This window comes from Thermobia domestica, chromosome 13, assembly GCF_964235325.1.
Source record: "Thermobia domestica chromosome 13, izTheDome1.hap1.1, whole genome shotgun sequence".
Taxonomy (NCBI): domain Eukaryota; kingdom Metazoa; phylum Arthropoda; class Insecta; order Zygentoma; family Lepismatidae; genus Thermobia; species Thermobia domestica.
This window is the reverse complement of record NC_137466.1, coordinates 201,550,622-201,574,728: the sequence shown is the minus strand read 5'-3', so window position 1 is coordinate 201,574,728 and position 24,107 is coordinate 201,550,622. Positions and strand designations below refer to the sequence as shown.

At 36.2% G+C, this 24,107-nt stretch overlaps 1 protein-coding gene and 1 non-coding gene across 2 annotated transcripts; one reads left to right on the top strand and one right to left on the bottom strand.

Moving 5' to 3' along the window:
- The first annotated feature begins 10,110 nt into the window (after nucleotides 1-10,110).
- On the top strand, nucleotides 10,111-10,183 carry TRNAA-AGC (transfer RNA alanine (anticodon AGC)). Its single transcript has one exon. It is a non-coding gene; the product is annotated as a tRNA-Ala (tRNA).
- A 1,246-nt stretch (nucleotides 10,184-11,429) lies between these two features.
- On the bottom strand, nucleotides 11,430-12,131 carry LOC145667938 (uncharacterized). Its single transcript, XM_081735362.1, has one exon. It carries the CDS (start codon nucleotides 12,129-12,131, stop codon nucleotides 11,430-11,432), a length of 702 nt encoding a protein of 233 aa, XP_081591488.1.
- Between the last annotated feature and the right edge of the window lie 11,976 nt (nucleotides 12,132-24,107).

Below are 24,107 nucleotides of genomic sequence, written 5' to 3'. Positions count from 1 at the left end.
TTGGCACATTTGCTTAACAATAATACACGTCATTGTCAATTACTTCAACTTATATATTTTTGTTTTCTATGAGTAATGTTAACAAGTGGAATCCATTTTATCTTGAGTGGGTATTCTACATAAAGGAAGATGCTAACCCAACAAAGATAGAAGAGCTCCTAAACCAGTACAGTAAGTTTAGGGTGGCCAGTTCTTTGACTGGGCTAAAGGTAGGGTTACAATATTTTTATTATTTCAAACCAAGACACTTTCGCCAGAAGTAAACCGGAACCATTTGACCGCAGGCTTACTTCGTACAGAGTTCTTAATCAGCATGAAAGCCACTTTTACTTCATTGTTGCTGGGAAAAGTAACACGTATATCTTAGATCCAAAGATTATTGAACTGTATGTATGCCATGACGTGGTGAGCTTTTCAAATATTTAAACATACCATAAGTTAAAATTTACATGTGTGGCTGTTAATCAGTGGCGGCTAATGTTAGTGTTGCAGCGTTGTGCAACGACCAAAGTATTTCAAGAAAAAATATTATTATCAATAGTAGTACAGAACAGAAAAAATACTTTTTAATACTCGCATATATACACTTTAAATAACATATTTTTTTTACTTCTGTAACTGTCGGAAGTTAAAGGGAGTTAAAGGGACTGGTCGTTGCAGTGCTTCTGCAACACAGCACGGTTTCCAGTGAACGAGAAGGTTTTTCGCACTAAATAAGATTTCTGAATTTTCTTTCACTAGCAATTAACAAATGGAATTTGTTTTTATGCATTCATATTTTTAAATTACGGGACCATACTGAAGCAAATCAATATAATGACAATTAAAAAAAGTGATTGCAGAATTACAAAATAAGAAAGAAAATATCTAGTAGAGGAGAAAACAAATGAAAGTAGATCCGCATTTACAAGTTAATTCTTAGCTTATATTGATAATGAAGGTTTCTTCTACGGTAATTTGTGAATCAAATATTAATAAGTCAATATGTAGAATCACTCCCCCCCTCTGTGGATAGTATTTTAGTATAAACATATTTCTTTTATACAATAAGTATATTTTATACTCTTGATAATTTCCACATAAAACTGTATGATGGGGAACGCCACATTGAATTTGGGACTAGTTAGCAATGCTCAGGGGCGTAGCCACGAGGGGGGTCCACCGGGTCCGGACCTCCCAAAAATTTCGAAACTTGACTAACATTTGTAGACTTTCTTAACGAACTATACTTGTTTAACGAGGAACGATTGATATAGGCTAAATATTTTATTTTACGCCTCATCATGTACTCTTCTTTTCTTATAGAAATAATCGTTCTATCATTTTTTCTAAAAATATAGGTGGCAGAAAGTAAGAATTACTTATCGTCTTTTCGGGTGCAGTATAAGACAGGTTCCATATTATGTAGACGTATTGGACCTCCCTCAAATACTTTGGACCCCTCCCAGTTAACATTTCTGGGTGTAGAACTGGCAGTGCTGTTTGTTTCGATGTTCTTTGATTTTTGGCTTCTGTTACATGCTGATCCTTCATCTGGCGTGTTTCGAGGTTTCCTTTCCAGAACATATCACATTGGTAAGCGTTGTTTCGCCTCATGTGGAAGTATATTGTGTTCATCGTGCATTGCGTAACAACCAAAACAGAAGATTTGGAATGTAGTTTTTTTTCTTTTACGCACATGTGTGTGTGTTGATGTATGAATATGTGACATTCGGAATTCATATATCAGTACCTCTTTTGTATCAGCTGGTTTGGTTTTTAATTATTAGGTTTAATTTTATTGTGTGTGCTTTAATTCTGTAAATAACGTACACATTCTGAATGAGTTGTATACCATGACTTCTGTAAATAACTTACAAAAAACATTGACCAGCTTTCAACTGAGGAAAAATTTGCAATTAAGGCTTAGACAAAGCAAGCGAAGGGCAATTCAGGAGAGTGTTCAAAAAAAAATCAGTTTAAATTTACAGGATATCTTATGGCAGTAGTGTTATTTGCACCAGATACATTTCCTCAATTTATTTTAAATTTTCCTGGATAAACTGTGAATAAAGTGTGTTCAATGGACATTTTTATAACACTAATCTCTGCTACGAACTCTCTTCAGTCAACGCTGAAGAGGAATTCGGATCACTGTCAGGGACTGAGTTTGCTAGAATGAATCGTTCGCAATAATCTAGAAAAGATATTTAGTGAATCTGCAAAGCTTCTGAAATTAATATTAACTGTACTTATAGTGTTAGCAAAAGACGAAAAGTTTTTTTTTTTCCACATGAGAAAGAATTGACACTTTCAAGGAATTGAATATCCCAAGAAAGGTTATCACCATTGGTTATGCTTTCCATCGAAAAAGACCTGACAATAAAAATACCAGAGTTCAACCAGCATGTATTAGATAGATTTGCTCCAATCAAAGAGAAGATAATGAACTTACTAATTAATTAAGGTGATTAATCGGATAAAATGTTCTGCATTTTTTATTTTTTTTAAAAAAAGAATTATATTTAATTTAACATGTCACATAGCATTCGCATCTAAAGTTATGCTGATTAGTCAATGAGTCAACTTTATATCTTCTGTCTCTTATCGTTTGTACTGCAGCACCCAAAACCACAATCCACCGGCCGCCACTTATGTTAATGTCAAGATTCAAAAAGGGATGAAAATATTGTTACGACAGAAAACCAGAACAAAAATGTAAAGCAGTAGGGCGTCAGAATAAGAGCCTTCAAACCAAACTGTCCTGGTCAAAATGGAACATACTAAATGGTAACTTTAGTGAGCCTTCATACTAGGCTGTCTTGGTCAAAATGGAACATACTGAATGGTAACTTTAGTGAGCCTTCATACTAGGCTGTCTTGGTCAAAATGGAACATACTAAATGGTAACTTTAGTGAGCCTTCATACTAGGCTGTCTTGGTCAAAATAGAACATACTGAATGGTAACTTTAGTGAGCCTTCATACTAGGCTGTCTTGGTCAAAATGGAACATACTGAATGGTAACTTTAGTGAGCCTTCATACTAGGCTGTCTTGGTCAAAATGGAACATACTGAATGGTAACTTTAGTGAGCCTTCATACTAGGCTGTCTTGGTCAAAATGGAACATACTAAATGGTAACTTTAGTGAGCCTTCATACTAGGCTGTCTTGGTCAAAATGGAACATACTGAATGGTAACTTTAGTGAGCCTTCATACTAGGTTGTCTTGGTCAAAATGGAACATACTAAATGGTAACTTTAGTGAGCCTTCATACTAGGCTGTCTTGGTCAAAATGGAACATACTGAATGGTAACTTTAGTGAGCCTTCATACTAGGTTGTCTTGGTCAAAATGGAACATACTGAATGGTAACTTTAGTGAGCCTTCATACTAGGCTGTCTTGGTCAAAATGGAACATACTAAATGGTAACGTTAGTGAGCCTTCATACTAGGTTGTCTTGGTCAAAATAGAACATACTGAATGGTAACTTTAGTGAGCCTTCATACTAGGCTGTCTTGGTCAAAATAGAACATACTGAATGGTAACTTAAGTGAGCCTTCATACTAAGCTGTCTTGGTCAAAATGGAACATACTAAATGGTAACTTTAGTGAGCCTTCATACTAGGCTGTCTTGGTCAAAATGGAACATACTGAATGGTAACTTTAGTGAGCCTTCATACTAGGTTGTCTTGGTCAAAATGGAACATACTAAATGGTAACTTTAGTGAGCCTTCATACTAGGTTGTCTTGGTCAAAATGGAACATACTGAATGGTAACTTTAGTGAGCCTTCATACTAGGTTGTCTTGGTCAAAATGGAACATACTAAATGGTAACTTTAGTGAGCCTTCATACTAGGCTGTCTTGGTCAAAATAGAACATACTGAATGGTAACTTTAGTGAGCCTTCATACTAGGCTGTCTTGGTCAAAATGGAACATACTGTATGGTAACTTTAGTGAGCCTTCATACTAGGCTGTCTTGGTCAAAATAGAACATACTGAATGGTAACTTTAGTGAGCCTTCATACTAGGTTGTCTTGGTCAAAATGGAACATACTAAATGGTAACTTTAGTGAGCCTTCATACTAGGTTGTCTTGGTCAAAATGGAACATACTGTATGGTAACTTTAGTGAGCCTTCATACTAGGCTGTCTTGGTCAAAATAGAACATACTGAATGGTAACTTTAGTGAGCCTTCATACTAGGCTGTCTTGGTCAAAATGGAACATACTGAATGGTAACTTTAGTGAGCCTTCATACTAGGTTGTCTTGGTCAAAATAGAACATACTGTATGGTAACTTTAGTGAGCCTTCATACTAGGCTGTCTTGGTCAAAATAGAACATACTGAATGGTAACTTTAGTGAGCCTTCATACTAGGTTGTCTTGGTCAAAATGGAACATACTGAATGGTAACTTTAGTGAGCCTTCATACTAGGCTGTCTTGGTCAAAATAGAACATACTGAATGGTAACTTTAGTGAGCCTTCATACTAGGCTGTCTTGGTCAAAATGGAACATACTGAATGGTAACTTTAGTGAGCCTTCATACTAGGTTGTCTTGGTCAAAATGGAACATACTAAATGGTAACTTTAGTGAGCCTTCATACTAGGCTGTCTTGGTCAAAATAGAACATACTGAATGGTAACTTTAGTGAACCTTCATACTAGGCTGTCTTGGTCAAAATAGAACATACTGAATGGTAACTTTAGTGAGCCTTCATACTAGGCTGTCTTGGTCAAAATAGAACATACTGAATGGTAACTTTAGTGAGCCTTCATACTAGGCTGTCTTGGTCAAAATGGAACATACTGAATGATAACTTTAGTGAGCCTTCATACTAGGCTGTCTTGGTCAAAATGGAACATACTGAATGGTAACTTTAGTGAGCCTTCATACTAGGCTGTCTTGGTCAAAATGGAACATACTGTATAGTAACTTTAGTGAGCCTTCATACTAGGCTGTCTTGGTCAAAATAGAACATACTAAATGGTAACTTTAGTGAGCCTTCATACTAGGTTGTCTTGGTCAAAATGGAACATACTGTATGGTAACTTTAGTGAGCCTTCATACTAGGCTGTCTTGGTCAAAATAGAACATACTGAATGGTAACTTTAGTGAGCCTTCATACTAGGTTGTCTTGGTCAAAATAGAACATACTGAATGGTAACTTTAGTGAGCCTTCATACTAGGCTGTCTTGGTCAAAATAGAACATACTGAATGGTAACTTTAGTGAGCCTTCATACTAGGCTGTCTTGGTCAAAATAGAACATACTGAATGGTAACTTTAGTGAGCCTTCATACTAGGCTGTCTTGGTCAAAATAGAACATACTGAATGGTAACTTTAGTGAGCCTTCATACTAGGCTGTCTTGGTCAAAATAGAACATACTGAATGGTAACTTTAGTGAGCCTTCATACTAGGCTGTCTTGGTCAAAATAGAACATACTGAATGGTAACTTTAGTGAGCCTTCATACTAGGCTGTCTTGGTCAAAATGGAACATACTGTATGGTAACTTTAGTGAGCCTTCATACTAGGTTGTCTTGGTCAAAATGGAACATACTGTATGGTAACTTTAGTGAGCCTTCATACTAGGCTGTCTTGGTCAAAATAGAACATACTGAATGGTAACTTTAGTGAGCCTTCATACTAGGCTGTCTTGGTCAAAATAGAACATACTGAATGGTAACTTTAGTGAGCCTTCATACTAGGCTGTCTTGGTCAAAATAGAACATACTGAATGGTAACTTTAGTGAGCCTTCATACTAGGCTGTCTTGGTCAAAATAGAACATACTGAATGGTAACTTTAGTGAGCCTTCATACTAGGCTGTCTTGGTCAAAATGGAAGATACTGAATGGTAACTTTAGTGAGCCTTCATACTAGGCTGTCTTGGTCAAAATGGAACATACTGAATGGTAACTTTAGTGAGCCTTCATACTAGGCTGTCTTGGTCAAAATAGAACATACTGAATGGTAACTTTAGTGAGCCTTCATACTAGGCTGTCTTGGTCAAAATGGAAGATACTGAATGGTAACTTTAGTGAGCCTTCATACTAGGCTGTCTTGGTCAAAATAGAACATACTGAATGGTAACTTTAGTGAGCCTTCATACTAGGCTGTCTTGGTCAAAATGGAACATACTGAATGGTAACTTTAGTGAGCCTTCATACTAGGCTGTCTTGGTCAAAATAGAACATACTGAATGGTAACTTTAGTGAGCCTTCATACTAGGCTGTCTTGGTCAAAATAGAACATACTGAATGGTAACTTTAGTGAGCCTTCATACTAGGCTGTCTTGGTCAAAATAGAACATACTGAATGGTAACTTTAGTGAGCCTTCATACTAGGCTGTCTTGGTCAAAATGGAACATACTGAATGGTAACTTTAGTGAGCCTTCATACTAGGCTGTCTTGGTCAAAATAGAACATACTGAATGGTAACTTTAGTGAGCCTTCATACTAGGCTGTCTTGGTCAAAATAGAACATACTGAATGGTAACTTTAGTGAGCCTTCATACTAGGCTGTCTTGGTCAAAATGGAACATACTGTATGGTAACTTTAGTGAGCCTTCCTACTAGGCTGTCTTGGTCAAAATGAAACATACCTGTGGCCAGTGGCGTATTTAGGTGGATTCCGGGCTTAAGCCCCTCTCCCGAAATCTTACTTACTATAGTAAAGTATATGCAATATCTTGCAGAATTTTCACATTTTCAGGAAAGCCCCCCGAAACAAGATCGTAAATACGCCACTGCCTGCGGCTATTTTTTTTATCTCCTCGAAAATGATTTTTCAAATATCAAAAACTGAAGGAAAGTAATACTTCTACTCTTCAGAGCAAGACAATACTGGTATGTATTCAAGTACTCCTAAGTAAAAACAGAAAGAGAACGATTTGCATACTGGAATAGAAACTACAGCTCACAGATGACGAGAAGAAACCTAGCAGAAGTAGTGAGGGCTCGCCCACTTTTCGCACGGGTTTTCAAATGACACCACGGAGTAACACACAGATAACTACCCGGAGTAGCAGACGACATCTAAGTATAGACCAGACCTGAAAAACCAAAAATGGACTTGGCCGTGTCGTTGACCTTTCCCCGCTTCCCCTGTTTTAGGATTCTTCTCGTCATCTGTGAGCTGTACAGTTAAACGTAAAGAATGGAGGTAAAAATATGTTTAACAAGCTAAGAAATAAAAATAATCTTTAAAAATATAGCTGCTATTGTAGATCTTAATTACATTTATTTTTTTCACCTCTCTTCATGATCCTCGTGAATTCCTCTCGCGAACATCTTGAAGAAGTCGTGACCCCTATGTTGAGAATTTCTGATGTAACCAAACGTGAATATTTAAATGTAACATTCAGATTTTTATTTTATGTGCAAATGCCTTACTTGTGGACAATAAAGGATTAGACTTAATAAATGGCATACCAGAATTCCATCAAGAAGGGGTTTCACATCCTGTAACGCATAAGCGGAGCTAGGAATTGCCTGCTGGGGGAGGCAGACCTGGGGGGCAAACCTTCAAACAACCGTGACATTTTTATTTTTATGATCTTATAGGTGATTTTTTTGGTCAAAAAGTTGGGGGGCAATGCCCCTTCATGCCCACCCCTTAACTTCGCCTATGCTGTAACCCCTTTTCTGCGTACGCCACAGGATTTAATAATAAACTTAGTTTATTTTTTAGTTTAAGTCACTTTGTAGCATCGAGGCAGCAGATTACATGAACTCTTGGTGGTAATCAAACCTGGATAATACGAAGGTAAAGACGACAGTGGCGGATCCAATCCGGGCCCGGGGGAGCCTAAACCCAACAGTTTTTTGAATGACAAAAATAATTTAAGATATTATTTATATATTTTTGAAAGTTTATAGTAAACTCATGATTCGACTATCATAATGTGGGTTTTGGTTGTCCCCCTAGTTTCTACCTTCTTGATCCGCCACTGAAGCACGAATCTATTTCGGAAGGAAGTCCAAAGCTTTTGGGGAGAAAGAGGTCGATATTCAATATAAAGATAAATACATTAACATTTGTAAAATCACTCCTAAAATTAGACTAAATTTGTAGAAAAGTCCGAATTTCGGGGGTGCGGACTCCAGGACTCGCCCTCTGTGTATATATGTCCCAGCTGGATATCGAATTTCGAATTACATTAACTTTAGGATTATTATCTTTAACCCTTTTAAATTATGATGGCACAACACCTGTGCCATGGCGTCAACCTTCGGAATTTGCTCTATAAGTCTCTAGTAAAGCTTTTTAGACCGGGTTTTTTGCATTCATTCAAATGTGGAAGCATCATAGAACATATTTTATGGGCATTTTGCAGCCTCGCGTGCTCTGTCTGGGGGCTGTGACGTCACAAACATGGACGATGGGTTTAAAAAAGGGTATATTTGAGAAGTTTTTTCAAAAAAATCCCTGACACATTACTATTTACGCTAGAATCATGGTTTGTACCTCGTTGGTTTCATTATGAGACAGGCTTTCGAAATGTACCACTCAAATTTCCATATCGTGCACCAGAAGCGGAAAAAATCTCGTCCAAAATGTAAAAACGGGGATTCTTTAAAGAAAAAATCTCTTTTCCCCATTTTTCTCTTCATAGGTACACGATAGTGAAATTTGAGTGGTACCATTTGAAAGGCGGCCTTACGCTAAATAAAATGAGGTATGACTCATGTTGCTAGAGTCAACAAACGAGTGTCAAAAGAATCTCGATTTCTTTATTTTTTCATTTTTTACACATTTTTAGTCAATTACTTTAGTAAAGTATCTACAGTATTATCACTATTTATTCTAAAGTCATGATACGTACCTCGTTTCCTTTGACATGAACCAGTCTTTCAAACGGAACCATTCATATGTCTCTAGCATGTAGCATAGTGGAGAAAATTCGCAAAAAAGGATTTTTTGTCAAAAAATCCCTTTTTCCCTGATTAGCGAATTTTCTCCACTATGGTAAATGCTAGAGACATTAGAGTGGTGCCGTTTAAAAGACTGGGTTTGGCCAAACAAAACGGTGTATCAGTCATGTCTCTACAATAATTAAGGATGAATCAGGAAATTTTTATATAAAAATCGGTAATCCATTGCTCACATAGGGGAAAGCTGATAATGTGTGCACATGGGGCAATATTTTTTTCTCTCTTATTTTTCAAGATATAACATTGAAACTTCGTACAGTTATTACACATAGTATGAAGTGTGTTTGAGATTTTTGGGGGCTCCGTGGGTTGACACAGAGGCCGGTCAGAAGGTCTCAAATTCGGGGAAAAAGGGATTTTTTGACAAAATTTCCCTTTTTCGCGAATTTTCTCCACTATGGTACATGCTAGAGACATGCGAGTGATAACGTTTGAAAGACTTGTTCATGAAAAAGAAAACGAGGTACAATTCATGTTCCCACAATGAACAGTCTTGATGATGATGATGATAGTATAGAAATTCACTACAAAGGTGTTATCAAGGGAAAATATGTAAATCAGCTGTAGCATCAAAACTATTCATCTCAGGACCACTCTTTGTATCTCATTCTCTTCACCATAAAGCAAAGTTTTTTTTAGTAGCATTCGCATGATCGTATTCTATACCAAAGGGGAGATATTCGCGATAAAATGGGATTGTTTAAAAAGGAAGTCCCTTTTTCCCACTTTGAGCGGAAATTTCCCGCATTTGGTACACTTTAGGGAAATTTTACGGACGCAGTTGGAAAGACTGCTTTACTAGAAACAAAACGGGGTATGAACCATGATCCTACGATAAATAGTCTTGACGCAATAGATGATTGAGTGAAAGTCTACAAAATACCTCAAAAAATCCATAATTTAAAAAGGTTAACTAAGAACAGGAATAACTGCTTTTTGAGCGTATAATTTGGAATGTTATAGAACATACCGTTTCTGAATAAAAATGAATCTGAGCGCTGGCAAAGATTCTCCAAAACGCTATGCATTGTTACAAAATGTCGCGCTGAGTGCTTTAAGAAAGTAGAACTACTTGATCTGTTGGGCGTGACGTATGTTCATTACTTATACATAAAAATAAACAAACCTAATTTAGTTGTAAATATTCCTTTCTAGTATAGCGCTTTGTCATATTCATCAGATGTGCGGGGGATGTAGCTCAGATGGTAGAGCGCTCGCTTAGCATGCGAGAGGTACTGGGATCGATACCCAGCATCTCCAGTCTCTTTTTGTCAGTTTCTCTTCCTATTGTTTCAAGCAAGACCGACTATAAGTAAAGTCCATTCTAAACTAGAAGCAAATTGACGTTTGGAGAAGCACGTGGTACGCTGTTGCCTCTTCGTGCGCATCCCGGTTAGTTCTCGGGCTAGAACTGTCTTGTGAGTCAACGAAAAAGGAAATCTCTAAATATTGATTTGTTTGGATGGATGAAAAGATATGTTTGTCATCCCAGTTTCTGCATGTTGGGAAGGGGGAGGGCTGTGTGTGTGTGTGTGTTTATGTGAGAGAGAGAGAGAGAGAAATGAAATCTTGCTTGTGATTGTAAAGAAAGTATTCTTTTTAAATGTGTTTTTTTTTAACAGTAGAACATCTTTTAAATGCTTATGAGGAAAAAATAAATGAAAAATATAAACAAATCATGAGGATGAAAAGAACTTACAAAACACTTCTGAATGTCCGGATTCATCTGAAATTTGGGTCTGGTAGAAATATGCATTTGTTAGAAATTTGTCAACTAATATTTACAAATAAATCTTTAGTTTTTTAGTTTTCTATGTTGTTTCTCTAGCAGATGCTAAAAGCTATAACTGCGTACTGTAGTCACACCAACAGGGTTCTGCAATAATTACGTTTTTACCATTAAGCAAATTTGCACTATACACACAATCTGCATGCATCATACTCTAACTTTCTATGCTCACAGATCTCGTGTCTAATCACCCTTCTTTTCATGATATATTTCCTACACTCAATTTGAAACGATAGGTGACAGCACACTTTCAATGTAGGTGTGTGCTAGTGATCTGTTTCACCCTGTTCTACGGTACTATACTGACTAAACGTAAGAAACAAGTATTTCTGCAATGAGATCAGTAAACAATTTTTGGTTCCCGCGACGATTTTGCTTTTTCAATTTTTTGTCACTGGAACATATTATATATATTGTGCTGTCCAAAAAAAAAAAAAAAGTTTGCTTTTGTCATTCAGGATTTCTTTCAGACATGTTTTTGGGGTGGCACTGCCCCCCCCCCGGAGCTCTGAGAGTGCCCCCGGACGAGATCAAAATAATACGTCTTATCATATAATAATAAATAAAATAGTACCAGCAGTGCCCCCCAAAATACTACATGTGTCCTCCCCCCGGAACACATTTTCTGAAAGAACTACTATTGTCATTTTATTTCAGTATAGGCCTAGAAAGGTAAATGCAAGCCTAATTTAGAATCAGGCATACCTGAAATGTAATTTATTCCAGTGGATAGACTCCACTCAAGTCATCATCATTACTACTGATGTCACTGCTACTAAGCTCCTCTTCACCAGATGAATCACTGGAACCACCAACACTTATTATTAATCGTTCTACACTTTCTTCAAGCACACCTTCATTTTTCCATGCATCTTGAATAACTTTATACGTATGGTTAACTGCATCTCTCCAGTTTTCTGGCGTAATTGAGGCTTCTTCTGTTAATTTTACAACAGACGACATGGTGAAACTTTTATTTTTACGGCCAACGTACCCTTTAATTTGTGCCCAAATAAGTTCTATGGCATTGAAGTGACAATGGTAAGGGGGAAGTCTCACTACTTTATGTCCATGTTGAGTAGCGATTTTGTCAATGACGTATGTGGGGAATTGGGGTTTGTATCTTTGCACGAGTTGCATTAATTCTGCTTTTCTCAAATCATCTCGAACCTCCACGTTGCGTTGAATTAACCAACGAACAATGTCCTCTTTTCTAGTGGCCATAGTAGGAGCTTTGTCAGCAATAACTGAATGGTATTTTGCGTTATCCATAACAATAATGGATGGCGTGTGCAGTTCGGGGAGAAGAGATTCCTGAAACCACTGAAGAAATTTCGTTTGGTTCATTTCCTCATGATAATCTCCTGTTTTCTTCGATGTGAAGAGAAGGGAACAGTTTGGGAGGAACCCAGAAGACATACCGGCATGAAGAAGTATAATCCTTCCCCCTCTACCTAACGGCAATCCCATTGTGCCCTGAAGTGTGTCGTCGGTCCATCCTTTACTTCGCTGTGGTTCACGTTCACCCAGGTTTCATCAAGCCACATTATATTATCAAAATTATGTTTTAATATTTCCCGAAGAAATCTACATCGCCACGCAGAAACGTCCGGCTTCTCCATTAAAAGTCTCCTTCCATTTATTTTCTTATACGAAAACCCCAACTTTTTAATAATACTATACAAGGATGTTTTGCTTCCTTGAAAAAGTTCGGCTTCTTGGAGTGACGTGTGTAATTTCAGGAGAGTGGGGTGCTCCTTCTTTTGATAATAAGAATAAATATGTCGCCGTATAGCGTCTTTTTGGAAAGTATCCAAATTCGTCACACGTTTACTTACTTTTCTCTTCTTGCCTGGAGTTTCTAATTTTGAAGACCCGGATTGATTTTCTTCATTTTCGAACTTCTCCTTGCCAATTTTCACGATGGTACATTTATTTACTTTTACAGCAGCGGCAGTCCTGTCAAGCACCTTATTTACAGGGATAATCGGTCCTCCATTGTCCCTTTCCTGTTCGAAATAGTCCCGAACCGAGCAAATAATTTCCCTTAATTGTCCTTTAATAAGAATACCTTTCCCTAAAACGTTCTTTCTTTCAGAAGAATGTGTTCTCGGCCGTTTTGCAGGGAGAATGTCCTCCATTTCACTTGACATTATTTAAAATAGCCTATATATTCGTTATATACACAAATATAAATATATATATATATATACACAAACACACAACACCACACGATATATACAACAAAATATCTCACATATACAAATATATTTACAGAATTGTACACAAAGATAAAACTCGAACTCACAAGAATAATCTAGAAATCACTCCCACACTCAAGGAAACGAAACACTAAAAATATCTTCTTTCTTTCTGAAAACACGTGTTTACTAGCGGCAACATTGGAATGTTAAGGTCTGTTGCCAAGGAAACCCTCCACCCACTGTTGGTAAAAGGGCGTTTATGATTCGACCCTCGCTGAGTGACCGCAATAACTGTGTGACGTAGACTCCTTTCTTCAAAACAAACTTGCACGTGTTTTTGAGCTGTCAATTTGCTTCTTGTTTAGAATGGACTTGTTTAAGTAAAAGACTCGTATGATCACTTTTCTTTCAGTAGCTCTTTCCAGTGGCGGATATACAAGGTAAAAACTGGGGGACCAGCTAGAACCCAGATCTCATGTGTTTACTATAAACTTTCGAAAATGTTTAAATAATGGTTTTTATTTTCGTCACTCAAAAAACTGGGGGCCTAGGACTCCTAGCTCCGGGCTAGATACGCAACTGGCTTTTTTCAAATGAATTCATGTAAAATTTCACATAAAACGTGGCTTTTGATTCATATTAGGAAAGTATCCTACTCTTTCAAAATATGGCCAACCGGAAGTAGGGTCGAACATTGAAAGCAGGATATCTCAACTACTTTCAGTTTAAACATAAAGATATAAGTGGAGCTGGAACTTGTTGTTGGATCGTTGGATTTACGTCTTACAACATTTCTTACAGGTTTGGTTTCATTTACAGGAACAATATTATTTGGTCTTACAGGGATTATTTTGTGTTATTCTTTTTTTCTTTTTTCTTTTCTGTTTTCCTTTTTTCTTTTCTTTTCTTTTCTTTTAAGATCTGATGAAGGTTGGACATACAATACAAAACCTAACTACACTAAAATTCAAGATGAGAAAAAAAATCATGAGCAAAAGACGAAAATATTTGATGTTGCATCTTGTTTTATGTTTGTATTTTGCGTATTAATAATATATGAAATAAACAATAAATAAAAAAGGACAAAATCAGAAAGAAAGGGCATGGTTTTAAATTTTAGGTACTATGTTAAATACAAATTGTCCCACTTCATTTTGCTGAAGTTAAAATATACAGGGTGTTGGGGTAAATTTGACAGTTAGTTTTATTGGATGTAGGTATGAGTTGTCGGAAGGTATTGACAGCATTCTTACATATTACTTCTTTGATTTCAGATACAGCTGTGAAATCAAACAGAACTGCAATGGACAAGTGGAAGCCACCAGAATATTTGAAAAGAGTTACTTGCATCATGATGATTCATGCCGGTCAACCAAATTCTGCAGTCGAGACATCTTCTGAGTGCTCCTTGAACACTGTGAAAGCGATATGAAGTAAAATGCACAAGTGCAACGGTGGTTCTGCTTCTTACCATATTACTGGGAAGACCCTGCAGTGGTTGCGTGACAATTTGTACGACTTTACCAGTCCCGACATCTGGTTCCCTAACTCCCCTGATTGCAATCCTATGGATTATTATGTGTGAGGCGTGGTAGAGCAACACACCAACTGCACTGCCTGCAACACAAAGACCCAGCTTATCAACAGGATTCAGGTGCTATTTGCAGCTCTCCCTAGGGACATTGTGAATGTTGCAATGTTGCATGCTCCAGATTCAGAAGCCGCCTTGAGGCAGTTGTGGTCACAATTTTTTAAAAAAATTGAATTTGCTTTCTCATGTTCTACTGTACGATTTCCATGAGTTCAATACAATTTGTTTTGAGAACGATCTTCCCTATTTTTTCCTATCACCCAAAAGTGTCAAATTTATCCCGAACACCCTGTAGAGATATATAAATAGTAAGTAGAGACAGAAAGTAGACAAGCTGGCAGTTGAATCCAGTGATGAAAAATTTCCAGAAAATTTTCCGATTCATAAAAACATACTTCAGTTATTACTACATCATTGTTCAGCCGTAAGATTTATTTGTAATAAATATTGTCTGAAAAAAGCTTCATGGAGTGAAAATCTAACGAATCTTCATTTCTCCAAAAATGTTTCAAAAACTTCGTGTTCTTCGCTCAGAATTCACCTTTGATCTTACAAAATCATATTTGGCCAGTTTAATACACGTAAGACGAAGTTTTCTTATAGCTTTACCACTTTTCTGGATTTACATACTTGCAACATAGGTGTATATAAATAAGTAGAGATAATATAAAGTGGCTAATATAAATTTTTGAATACCCAAAACTCCACATTAAGTAATTCATGAAAACAAATTTCTGAAAATAAACATTTATTTATCCATATACTCATTCAGAAGAGAAAGTAAAATGTAACCAATAATTTATGAGTGTTTAAACACAATAAAATAAAAGCATTTCGTCTTACTTTCTGTTACAAAAATAATATTCATAAGGAACTTTTATGAACTTAGTTATTATGAATAACTAATGAACTTACAAGGAGAAGGCAGACTTTGGTAAGTGAACTTCGGGGCCATTTTTTGCAAAGTGGTAGTGCATATTTAAAGAATTAATATTACAAACTGCGAGAGCGCAATGGCGAAAAATAACGGAGAAAACCCGTCTTAAAGTTTTTTTTACTCGACGCATATATCATACTACACGCAAATTTAGTAAGTGACGTCTTGGCAGAGTAAGTAGAACATTCGACTGATGTGCAAAGGGTCCCGGGCTCGATTCTCCTTCGACTCAAGCTTCTTTTTGTTTTTTGCTTCAACCAATAAATTAGCCATTTATAACTATAAGTGAAATATTAATTAACCATATGTTTATAATGGATAAAACAATAGACATTTCCAAATCACTTGTAAAATCTTTCAATGTTCGATGTTAACTAGGAACAAAATTTAATCTATTCCGTAAATATTATTGTTACCATAGTCGTTGTGTAAAAAATGTTCTTGACGCTTCGTGTCTACATCTGTAGACAGTGTGCGAATTACAAGGGAAATGAGGAGGAAATCTTTGGTTATAGCAACATCCAGTATTAGCAAAGGGAACTTCCCCCCTCAATTCCTTTGTAATTCGCACACTGTCAACAGGTGTAGACACGAAACGTCAAGAATATTTACTACACAACGACTATCGTGACCATAATATAACTCGTGATATCAGTATATTTACGGAATAGATTACATTTTGTTTGCTAGTTAACATGAAACATTGAAAGATTTTACAAGTGATTTGAAAATTTATATTGTTTTATTCATTATAAACATATGGTGAATTAATATTTTACTTATAGTTATAAATGCCTACTTCATTGGTTGAAGATAAAAACAAAAAATAAAGAATCGACCCGAATGGGAATCGAACCCAGGACCCTTTGCACATGTTTCGCAGATTTTCCTCACTCTGTCACGCCGTCACTTGACAAATTTTGAGATGTCGTATGATATATGCGGCGAGTAGAAAGCTTTAAGACGGTTTTTCTCAGTTATTTTTGGCCATTGCGCTCTCCCAGTTTATACTATTAATTCTTTAATTGTTCACTACCACCTCGCAAAAAATGGCTCCGAAGTTCACTTACCAAAGTCTGCCTTCTCCTTGTTAATTATTTCAATATTATGAATAACTAATGAACTTAGTTATTTCAGTATATAGGCAGGCCTATATGTGAAGAAATAGTGGAATTTTCTATTTTTGAAATAATTGATAAATTCACTAAGGTTTCTTTTCGCTTTCTTGTTACGTTTTAAACAATGGGATGGGGTATTTGTATTCTACGAACTCGATTTATGCTTTCTGGACTTTACACACACACACAGAGAAAGGGAACACTACGTAAATTTTTACTTGCCAACTCAAAATAGAAAATTTTCTGGTTCCCGAAAGCTAATTGGAAATTGTTGCTAACTTTCCTCTACAGGAATTCAATTTTATAGCTCAATGTTCTGTTAAATATAGTAGAAAATTTTAAACCTAACACTATACATAATATTCAAAATTGTCCGTCTTACGAGGACCACTATTCATATATTTTGAGCCTTGACAACACTGATTGTAGTTAGGTGCTATTTTTTGTGTATATAGAAACGTTTGACATTGTTGACCATAACGTACTTCAAATGTTTTGTCAGTAGCTTTATTTTTGTTGTTTACGTTGACTTGAAGATTGCGTGACAACAGAAAAATGGAATTAACTCATTAAAATTTTCGTGCGATGATTTATTACGATTTTCGACGTGAATTATCAAGACAAGAGTGCACTGATCAACTTACTTTCACGTTTGGCGATGAAGCCCCATCCTTTGCCACTGCGAAAACGCTACTCATGGCCGCCATTCGCTCACTGACGAAATTCGCGAAGGTCGTCCAAAATCAGTTGTTATTCAAGAAAGCATTGATGCTGTGCAAAACCTAATACTGCAAGATCGTCATGTGACATACTGTGAAATTGAGGCAACCCTAAGCATTAGTTCCACCAGCATATATAAAATATTAAAAATGATCATGTAGCTGTGAGAAAGCGTTGGATCCCACATAATTTAACAAAAACTCAAAAAGAAGCTCGCGTCGATTGGTGCATACAAATGCTCAATAAATACAATGGCGGTGCTTCAAAAGACGTATATAAGATTATGGATATAAGCATATGAATCGGAACGTAAACAGCAGTCGACTGTATGGGTGTTTCAAGATGAACCAAATCCAATAAAAATCGTTCGCGCTCTAAGCACATTGAAACAAATGGTCGCCTGTTTTTTCGGGAAAACTGTTCATATGGTAACTGTGCCTTTAGAGTAACGTAGAACGGTCAACTCTGAATGGTACACAACAATTTATTTGCCGGAGGTCTTCGGTCAAATACGGAAAACAAACAAGCGCCGTCTGATCTTTCTTCATCAAGACAAAGCGAGCTCTCACACATGTTATCTAACAACCGACTATTTGAACACTCAAAACATCGAATTGAAGGGTCATCCGCCGCACAGTCCTGATTTGGCACCCTATGACTTCTTGTTCCCGAATTTGAAGAATAATTGCGTGGACAACGATTTTCGTCGGAGGGAGAAGCCGTTGATGCGTTCAGAAACCATATTATGGAGATGTCTCAAGAAGATTGGATAAAAATAATTTGACAAATGGTTCAAACGAATGCAGAAGTGTATTGATCATAAAGAAGAATATTTTGATAAACAATAAATCAATTTTCAATGACAAATTACTGTTTTCCATTGTTAGGCTCAAAATATAAATAGTGGCTCTCGTACGAAAAGTTTATCCACTTGTTTCTATATCGTAATGAAAATTTTCGGATCCTAAAAATTTCTTTCACTGTTTCTACAGAGCAATAAAACTTTCCGATTCATAAAAAAAAAAATGATTTACTTTTTCCCTCAAAATGATGAAAACTTTTCGACTCATACAATTTTTTTTCAATTTTTCTGTACGCGACAGAAAATTTTTCGATTCATGAAAAATGTTTCACATGTTTCTAAGTACTGGAAATTTTCTGAGCCATGAAAATTTTCATATTCTTTAAACAGTCTTTCACTTTTTAACATTTCTATACATGAATTCAATCAATTTTATGGTTAAGGACGAATTTTTACTTGATCACTAAAATTTGTTTACAATGGAATTTCTTTTCGGAAAAAAATATAGGGGAAAACTTTCCGGAAAGTTTTCTGAAATGGAAAATAATCCGCGGAAAATTGTCCACCTTACATCACTAGTTGAATCTGACTTTAATAAGGTCTGGAGTAATCAGCCAAGGCAGGGAGAAGTGGAGGCTATTTACACACACACACACACACACACACACACACACACACACACACACACACACACACACACACACACACACACACACACACACACACACACACAAAGTTTTGGTCTCATACCAGTCTACCAGAAGCCGGTAGGGCACGTGCCCTGGATGCCAGCGCCAGAAAAGAAAGAAACGGCATGCAGTACAGGAGCGTCATTTCAGATTTTGCTTGACGGAAGGGGGGAGGGCAAGACCCTTTGATATAAGTAAAATTTCGTCTTTTTCACTCGTTTACTACTATTTTATTGATAAAATCTATATAAATCTCCAACTCAGGGGGCAATTGCTCCCTGCCACCCTAAAATGACGTCCCTGATGCAGTAACGGAAGAAAGCGGCTAGTCTTCGCATCTGTAGTAGCTTCGTGTTTGTCAATATGCTCATTGACAGCACTTCCACAACTGTCTAGTTCTCCTGTAGAGTCTTTTACCTGATCACATTTCAACATAATTGAACCTGACGGCGTCCCTTGTTCTAACTGAAAGCTCGCCATGGTAACGTAACGATCTATCGAATATTGTATTCTCTGTGCTGCCACTCAAAATCACCATTTTGTCTCTTTCTCTATTAAAACTTATCTTTTCCGGTTTTTCTTTGTTCTCTTTAGTTTTCAACTTTTATCTAAAACGTGGCAACTATGACATTCTTAACGAACCGTTGTCGGCATGTGCAACAAACACTAGCATTTTCTCTTCATATTGACGTATTATTTCTTGCCCATGAAACCGTTCCAATAATACTCAAAGCTAGTGACAGGTGACTAGAAAATGTATATATATGCATGATTGGTTGAGTTGAGTTGGGATTCGCATCTTTGTTTTCCTAAACATTGCATTATTGATGTTAGAATTTGTTAACTTCTCTTGTAGGAACAAAACAAAGACCTCCGTAACTTAAATTCATTGAAGTTTAGCGAGTAAGCGTTTCATTAGGACCACCTGGCCATTAGTTTAAAAGAATAAGCAACTTCGGTCTAGCACGACAAAGGATATATACGAGGGAGCAGTGGAAAAGTTCCTGGGATGTTGTAGTTTTTGGTGTTTGTGATGTAATCACAATGAATCGTCCACAGTACAGTCCTTATGATGAGTAATTATGAATTTGACAAGTATGAACAGGTCATAACAGGCAGTGTACGAGTAGTGCAGCTGAATGGAAGAGTGTGTGTGGTGATCAGTTTGGCAGAATGTTGCTGTTCGAACAACACGCAAACATCAAGTTCATGAGCAAAGTGGGAAAAATAAACACACTGCTGAACAAGACTGCACTTATTTAATATAAAAACACATTTACACGTGACGTTTCGATCTTCTAGCCAAGATGCTCATCAGACGTACCTCAGAGTGTACGTCTGTGAGGATTTTGGCTAAAAGATCGAAACGTCACATGTAAATGTTTTATATTAAATAAGTGCAGTCTTGTTCAGCAGTGTGTTTATTTTTCTGATTTTATTTGCAAGACGTATGACTATGATTGTGTGTGAGCAAAGTGGGAAAATCTCCTTCAGAGACTTTTAATAGCATTTTCTTAAAAACACCTTAAAAACAGCTTAGGACAGGGGTCTTCAACCTGCGGCCCACTAAAATATTACCTGTAGTCATGGTAAGTTACATTTCATCACCTTCTTCCCTTCAGGAGAAACTGGTAAAAGAGAAATGATAAATTTTTGAATTATTATGACTCTTGCCGGGCCACATGTACATTATTTGAGGTATACTGTCTGGAGGGAGATAATAACCTTGGTTCGTTCCAGTCAATTCCTGACAACAGGATGGTTCAAGTTTGGCTTGTTCCCTCAAATATATTTCCTTATAATGCGAAAACTGGATTTACCGTTGTACTTCTAAAAAGTGAGCACCTTATGTTTTAAATTGAAATACAAAGGAGGACCGAGCCAAGATTTTAACTTTTTACAGTCAATTTTGCCACTAATTACATTCCCCCTTTCTCATTGTTTCCATTTTTAGATGTACAAGGCCCATTTTTAGAAGTGCATTTATGTTTAATGTGAAAAAACAAGTAGTATTTTTTTATTACTGAATAACAGCATACCGGTATACAGGGGTGCCCACAAGGGGGGCTATGACGCAAACTGCGTCATTGAAATATTTAGGGGGGTTAAAATCTATATAAATATGTTTGAGAGGGTGTAAAGATTAATCGAAAAGATTTTTTTCATGGAAGAACACCTACGGATAGGCAATTGAGGGGGGTGCGTCATGGACATGAGGGGGGGTGGGCACCACTGCCGGTATATATATATATATATATATATATATATATATATATATATATATATATATATATATATATATATATATATATATATATATAGATAGATAGATAGATAGATAGATAGATAGATAGATAGATATCAATTACTTTGTGGACTTAACTGAAACCGTGCGGCCCGGCAGTCTTTTATGAATATGAAAATAGCCCACCATACGAAAAAGGTTGAAGACCACTGCCTTAGAACCAAGGGCGCTGATTTCTCTGTAACTTTGGGGGGCCTATTCATAAAAAATACATATAAAGTACATATTCATAAAAATAAATGGGGGCCCACATGAGCATTGGAAGAGGAGGATAAGAATTTGATAAGTATGCGTCCTCTAAAAGCCACGTAGAAGCAATTCAAATTTTGGAAGAACTTAAATGAAATCTGTACACGGAGAAAGATGTTAATATGATTCTACACTGAGTAAAAAAAAAAAAAAAAAAATGTACTTGGCGTATTTAAAAAGATAGGTTACATTTGTAAATCCTGTAGTTTTTGGACTTAACGTACAGCAGACGTATAACTGAAAACGCATGTTTTATAATATTTTCTGTATAAGTGTTTCATCTATACGTGCTTTCCGTATGAAACAATATAGGCGGTCAGGATCTCATATACAAATGGAAGTATATAACATATAGCTGACGAAGGTAACATAAGTATATGCATGTGATATACGGAAAACTGTTAGATGTCAGACATCCTGCAACGGCATGATGTAATAGATACCTACGGGCAGTGCCTATGTAGCATACGGATAACGTATGCTCCGTACTGATTTCTATAGTAAGCAAGAGGATACCGTATATTTGTACAATATACCGCTGTCCGGAGAACGATTTTTTCTCTGTATAGGTGAAATAGATAGCAACAAACAGCACTGGCGTCTCTGGCGGGGTTACGAAGGTGACGCGTCCCTCCAATATTTTGAAGTACAAAATATTCAATGTTTTATTCTAATTTATTTACTAACGACAGAATAACATATTATTATTATTATTATTATTATTATTATTATTATTATTATTATTATTATTATTATTATTATTATTATTATTATTAATAATAATAATAATAATAATAATAATAATAATAATAATAATAATTTGGAATATAATATTCAGGCTGTGAAACGATTACAACAGAGTTCTTGATATACCTTGAGGGTCCGTGAAGGTAAGCAGAAAGGTAACAAATGGAATCGAAGATAATGAACAGATTGGGTAAGTAGTACCATTTAAATCTACCATGGGTAGTAATGGCTAGGTAGTACCATTTAAATCACTTTCTTTGATGTCCCTTCCCCCCAAATTTTACATGCCAGAGACGCCAGTGAGAATCAGATACCATGTTAAGTGAGTAGCTGAGATAGTGCAGTTCCTCGCAGTAAATAAGTTACCATATCGCGAGGATTCAGAATGTGAACTCAAAGATCTTCAAGAATTAAATCATTATGAATTAAGTTCTGCACTTTTTACAGAAGAATTCAAGTACACAATGGGAAAAGATTCGAAACTGAAGTGCATAGTTATACATATTTCTCAGAACACTGAATATACGCCACCTCAAGTTCAGAACGAAATAATAGATATGCTGGCAGAGATGGTACTGGATAGAATAAGAACAGAATACGATGAAAGTAAATCACAGATTCTTTGCTTGAAAGTATATGCAACACAAAATTTTTCTGGTGTGAAAAATTCGAAAGTGGTTACGAAAATTATGAAAGAAGAAAGCGTGCACTCAGATTTACTGGATTTTTTTTTTATTTATCATATTTGTAATCTAAATGTGTACTAGAAAATGTGTTTGGAACTCTTTCCAAAGTAGGGTTTTGAAGAGAGAGAGAGAAAAAAGATTTTTCAGTGTTACGGCAAGATGTAAGGGAGTTGTTAAAAAAAAAAAAAAAACTATTAGCAGAAAACCTTCAAAATCTGTCTCTTATATTCATTGCTATAATCATCAATTCCATATTATGATAATTCATATTAGTTCAGTGATCTCTAATCTGAAAGAATATTTTGAATTAGCCAAGTGGCTGTACAGAGGAGAAGTAGGGTTTATTTTCTAAAAATTTCCTTAGGCTTCGCGGCTGGTCTGTCAACGTCATTCAACTCGCCCCAGGCGCTGATTTTTTCACGGCACGGCACTGAGTTGAAAAGAGTGAAACACTATATAGAGGGATTTCGATAATATATAGAATTTGTTCTGGAGAGTTTCTCTTTTCTCAAGGAAAATTAGGTCATGTATATATTATTGAGGTTACAAGACTTTAAGAGAGTGTTGCATATTAGAATTCTGTTTCATTACCGCTCTAATGTTACATCTACTATCAACATTTGATCCAGCTAACAGTGCATTACAAAACAGAGAAATATATCTCTGAAAGGCAGATCAAGTTATAAGGTATTGGCTGTCAGTTTTGGGACAGAAAAGCTAGTCTGCATTTAACAAGGTAATTACTACAGCCAAAGACAAATTAAGAGAAGATTTGATCTAAAATATCAAATTCTGAGTCTTTTCCGTTGAAATGAATTTGGAAGATTCTCTCGTCTTTACAAGATTTTGGTGTTGAACATTTTTAAAAAATATAACTCAAGATAAAACAATGCACCTAAAACAAATTGTTAATGAAGCATTCGAGTATACAAATATTAGAAACTTAAAGAGAGATGCATTTGCAGTAAATAATGAACAGTGTTTGAAACTTCTCGATTGCTTGTTGGCACAGTCAGAAGCATTTTTTCGACAGTTCCGAAATATTGCAATTTTTTAATCTTCTAGACTGCAATAAACCAGTAGCGTCATTTCAAATTTGTCTTGGGGGGGGGAAAGACCCCTTGATATTCGCGTTTTTCACTGATTTACTACTATTCTATTGATAAAATCTATATAAATCTCAAACTCAGGGGGGGCAAATGCCCCTCCCTGCCCCCCCTAAATGACGCCCCTGCAATAAACAAGCTTTCGAATTAGAAGATGGATTTTTAGACTAGGTCTTTTTGTTATATTTATAATTGCTCTTTTCATGTTTTCTAAAGATTTACAGTATCTGTCTCTCTTGAC

What these genes read in the sequence shown, in the direction of transcription:
- LOC145667938 (XM_081735362.1), bottom strand. Translation starts at nt 12,131, where the DNA reads ATGTCTTCTGGGTTCCTCCCAAACTGTTCCCTTCTCTTCACATCGAAG.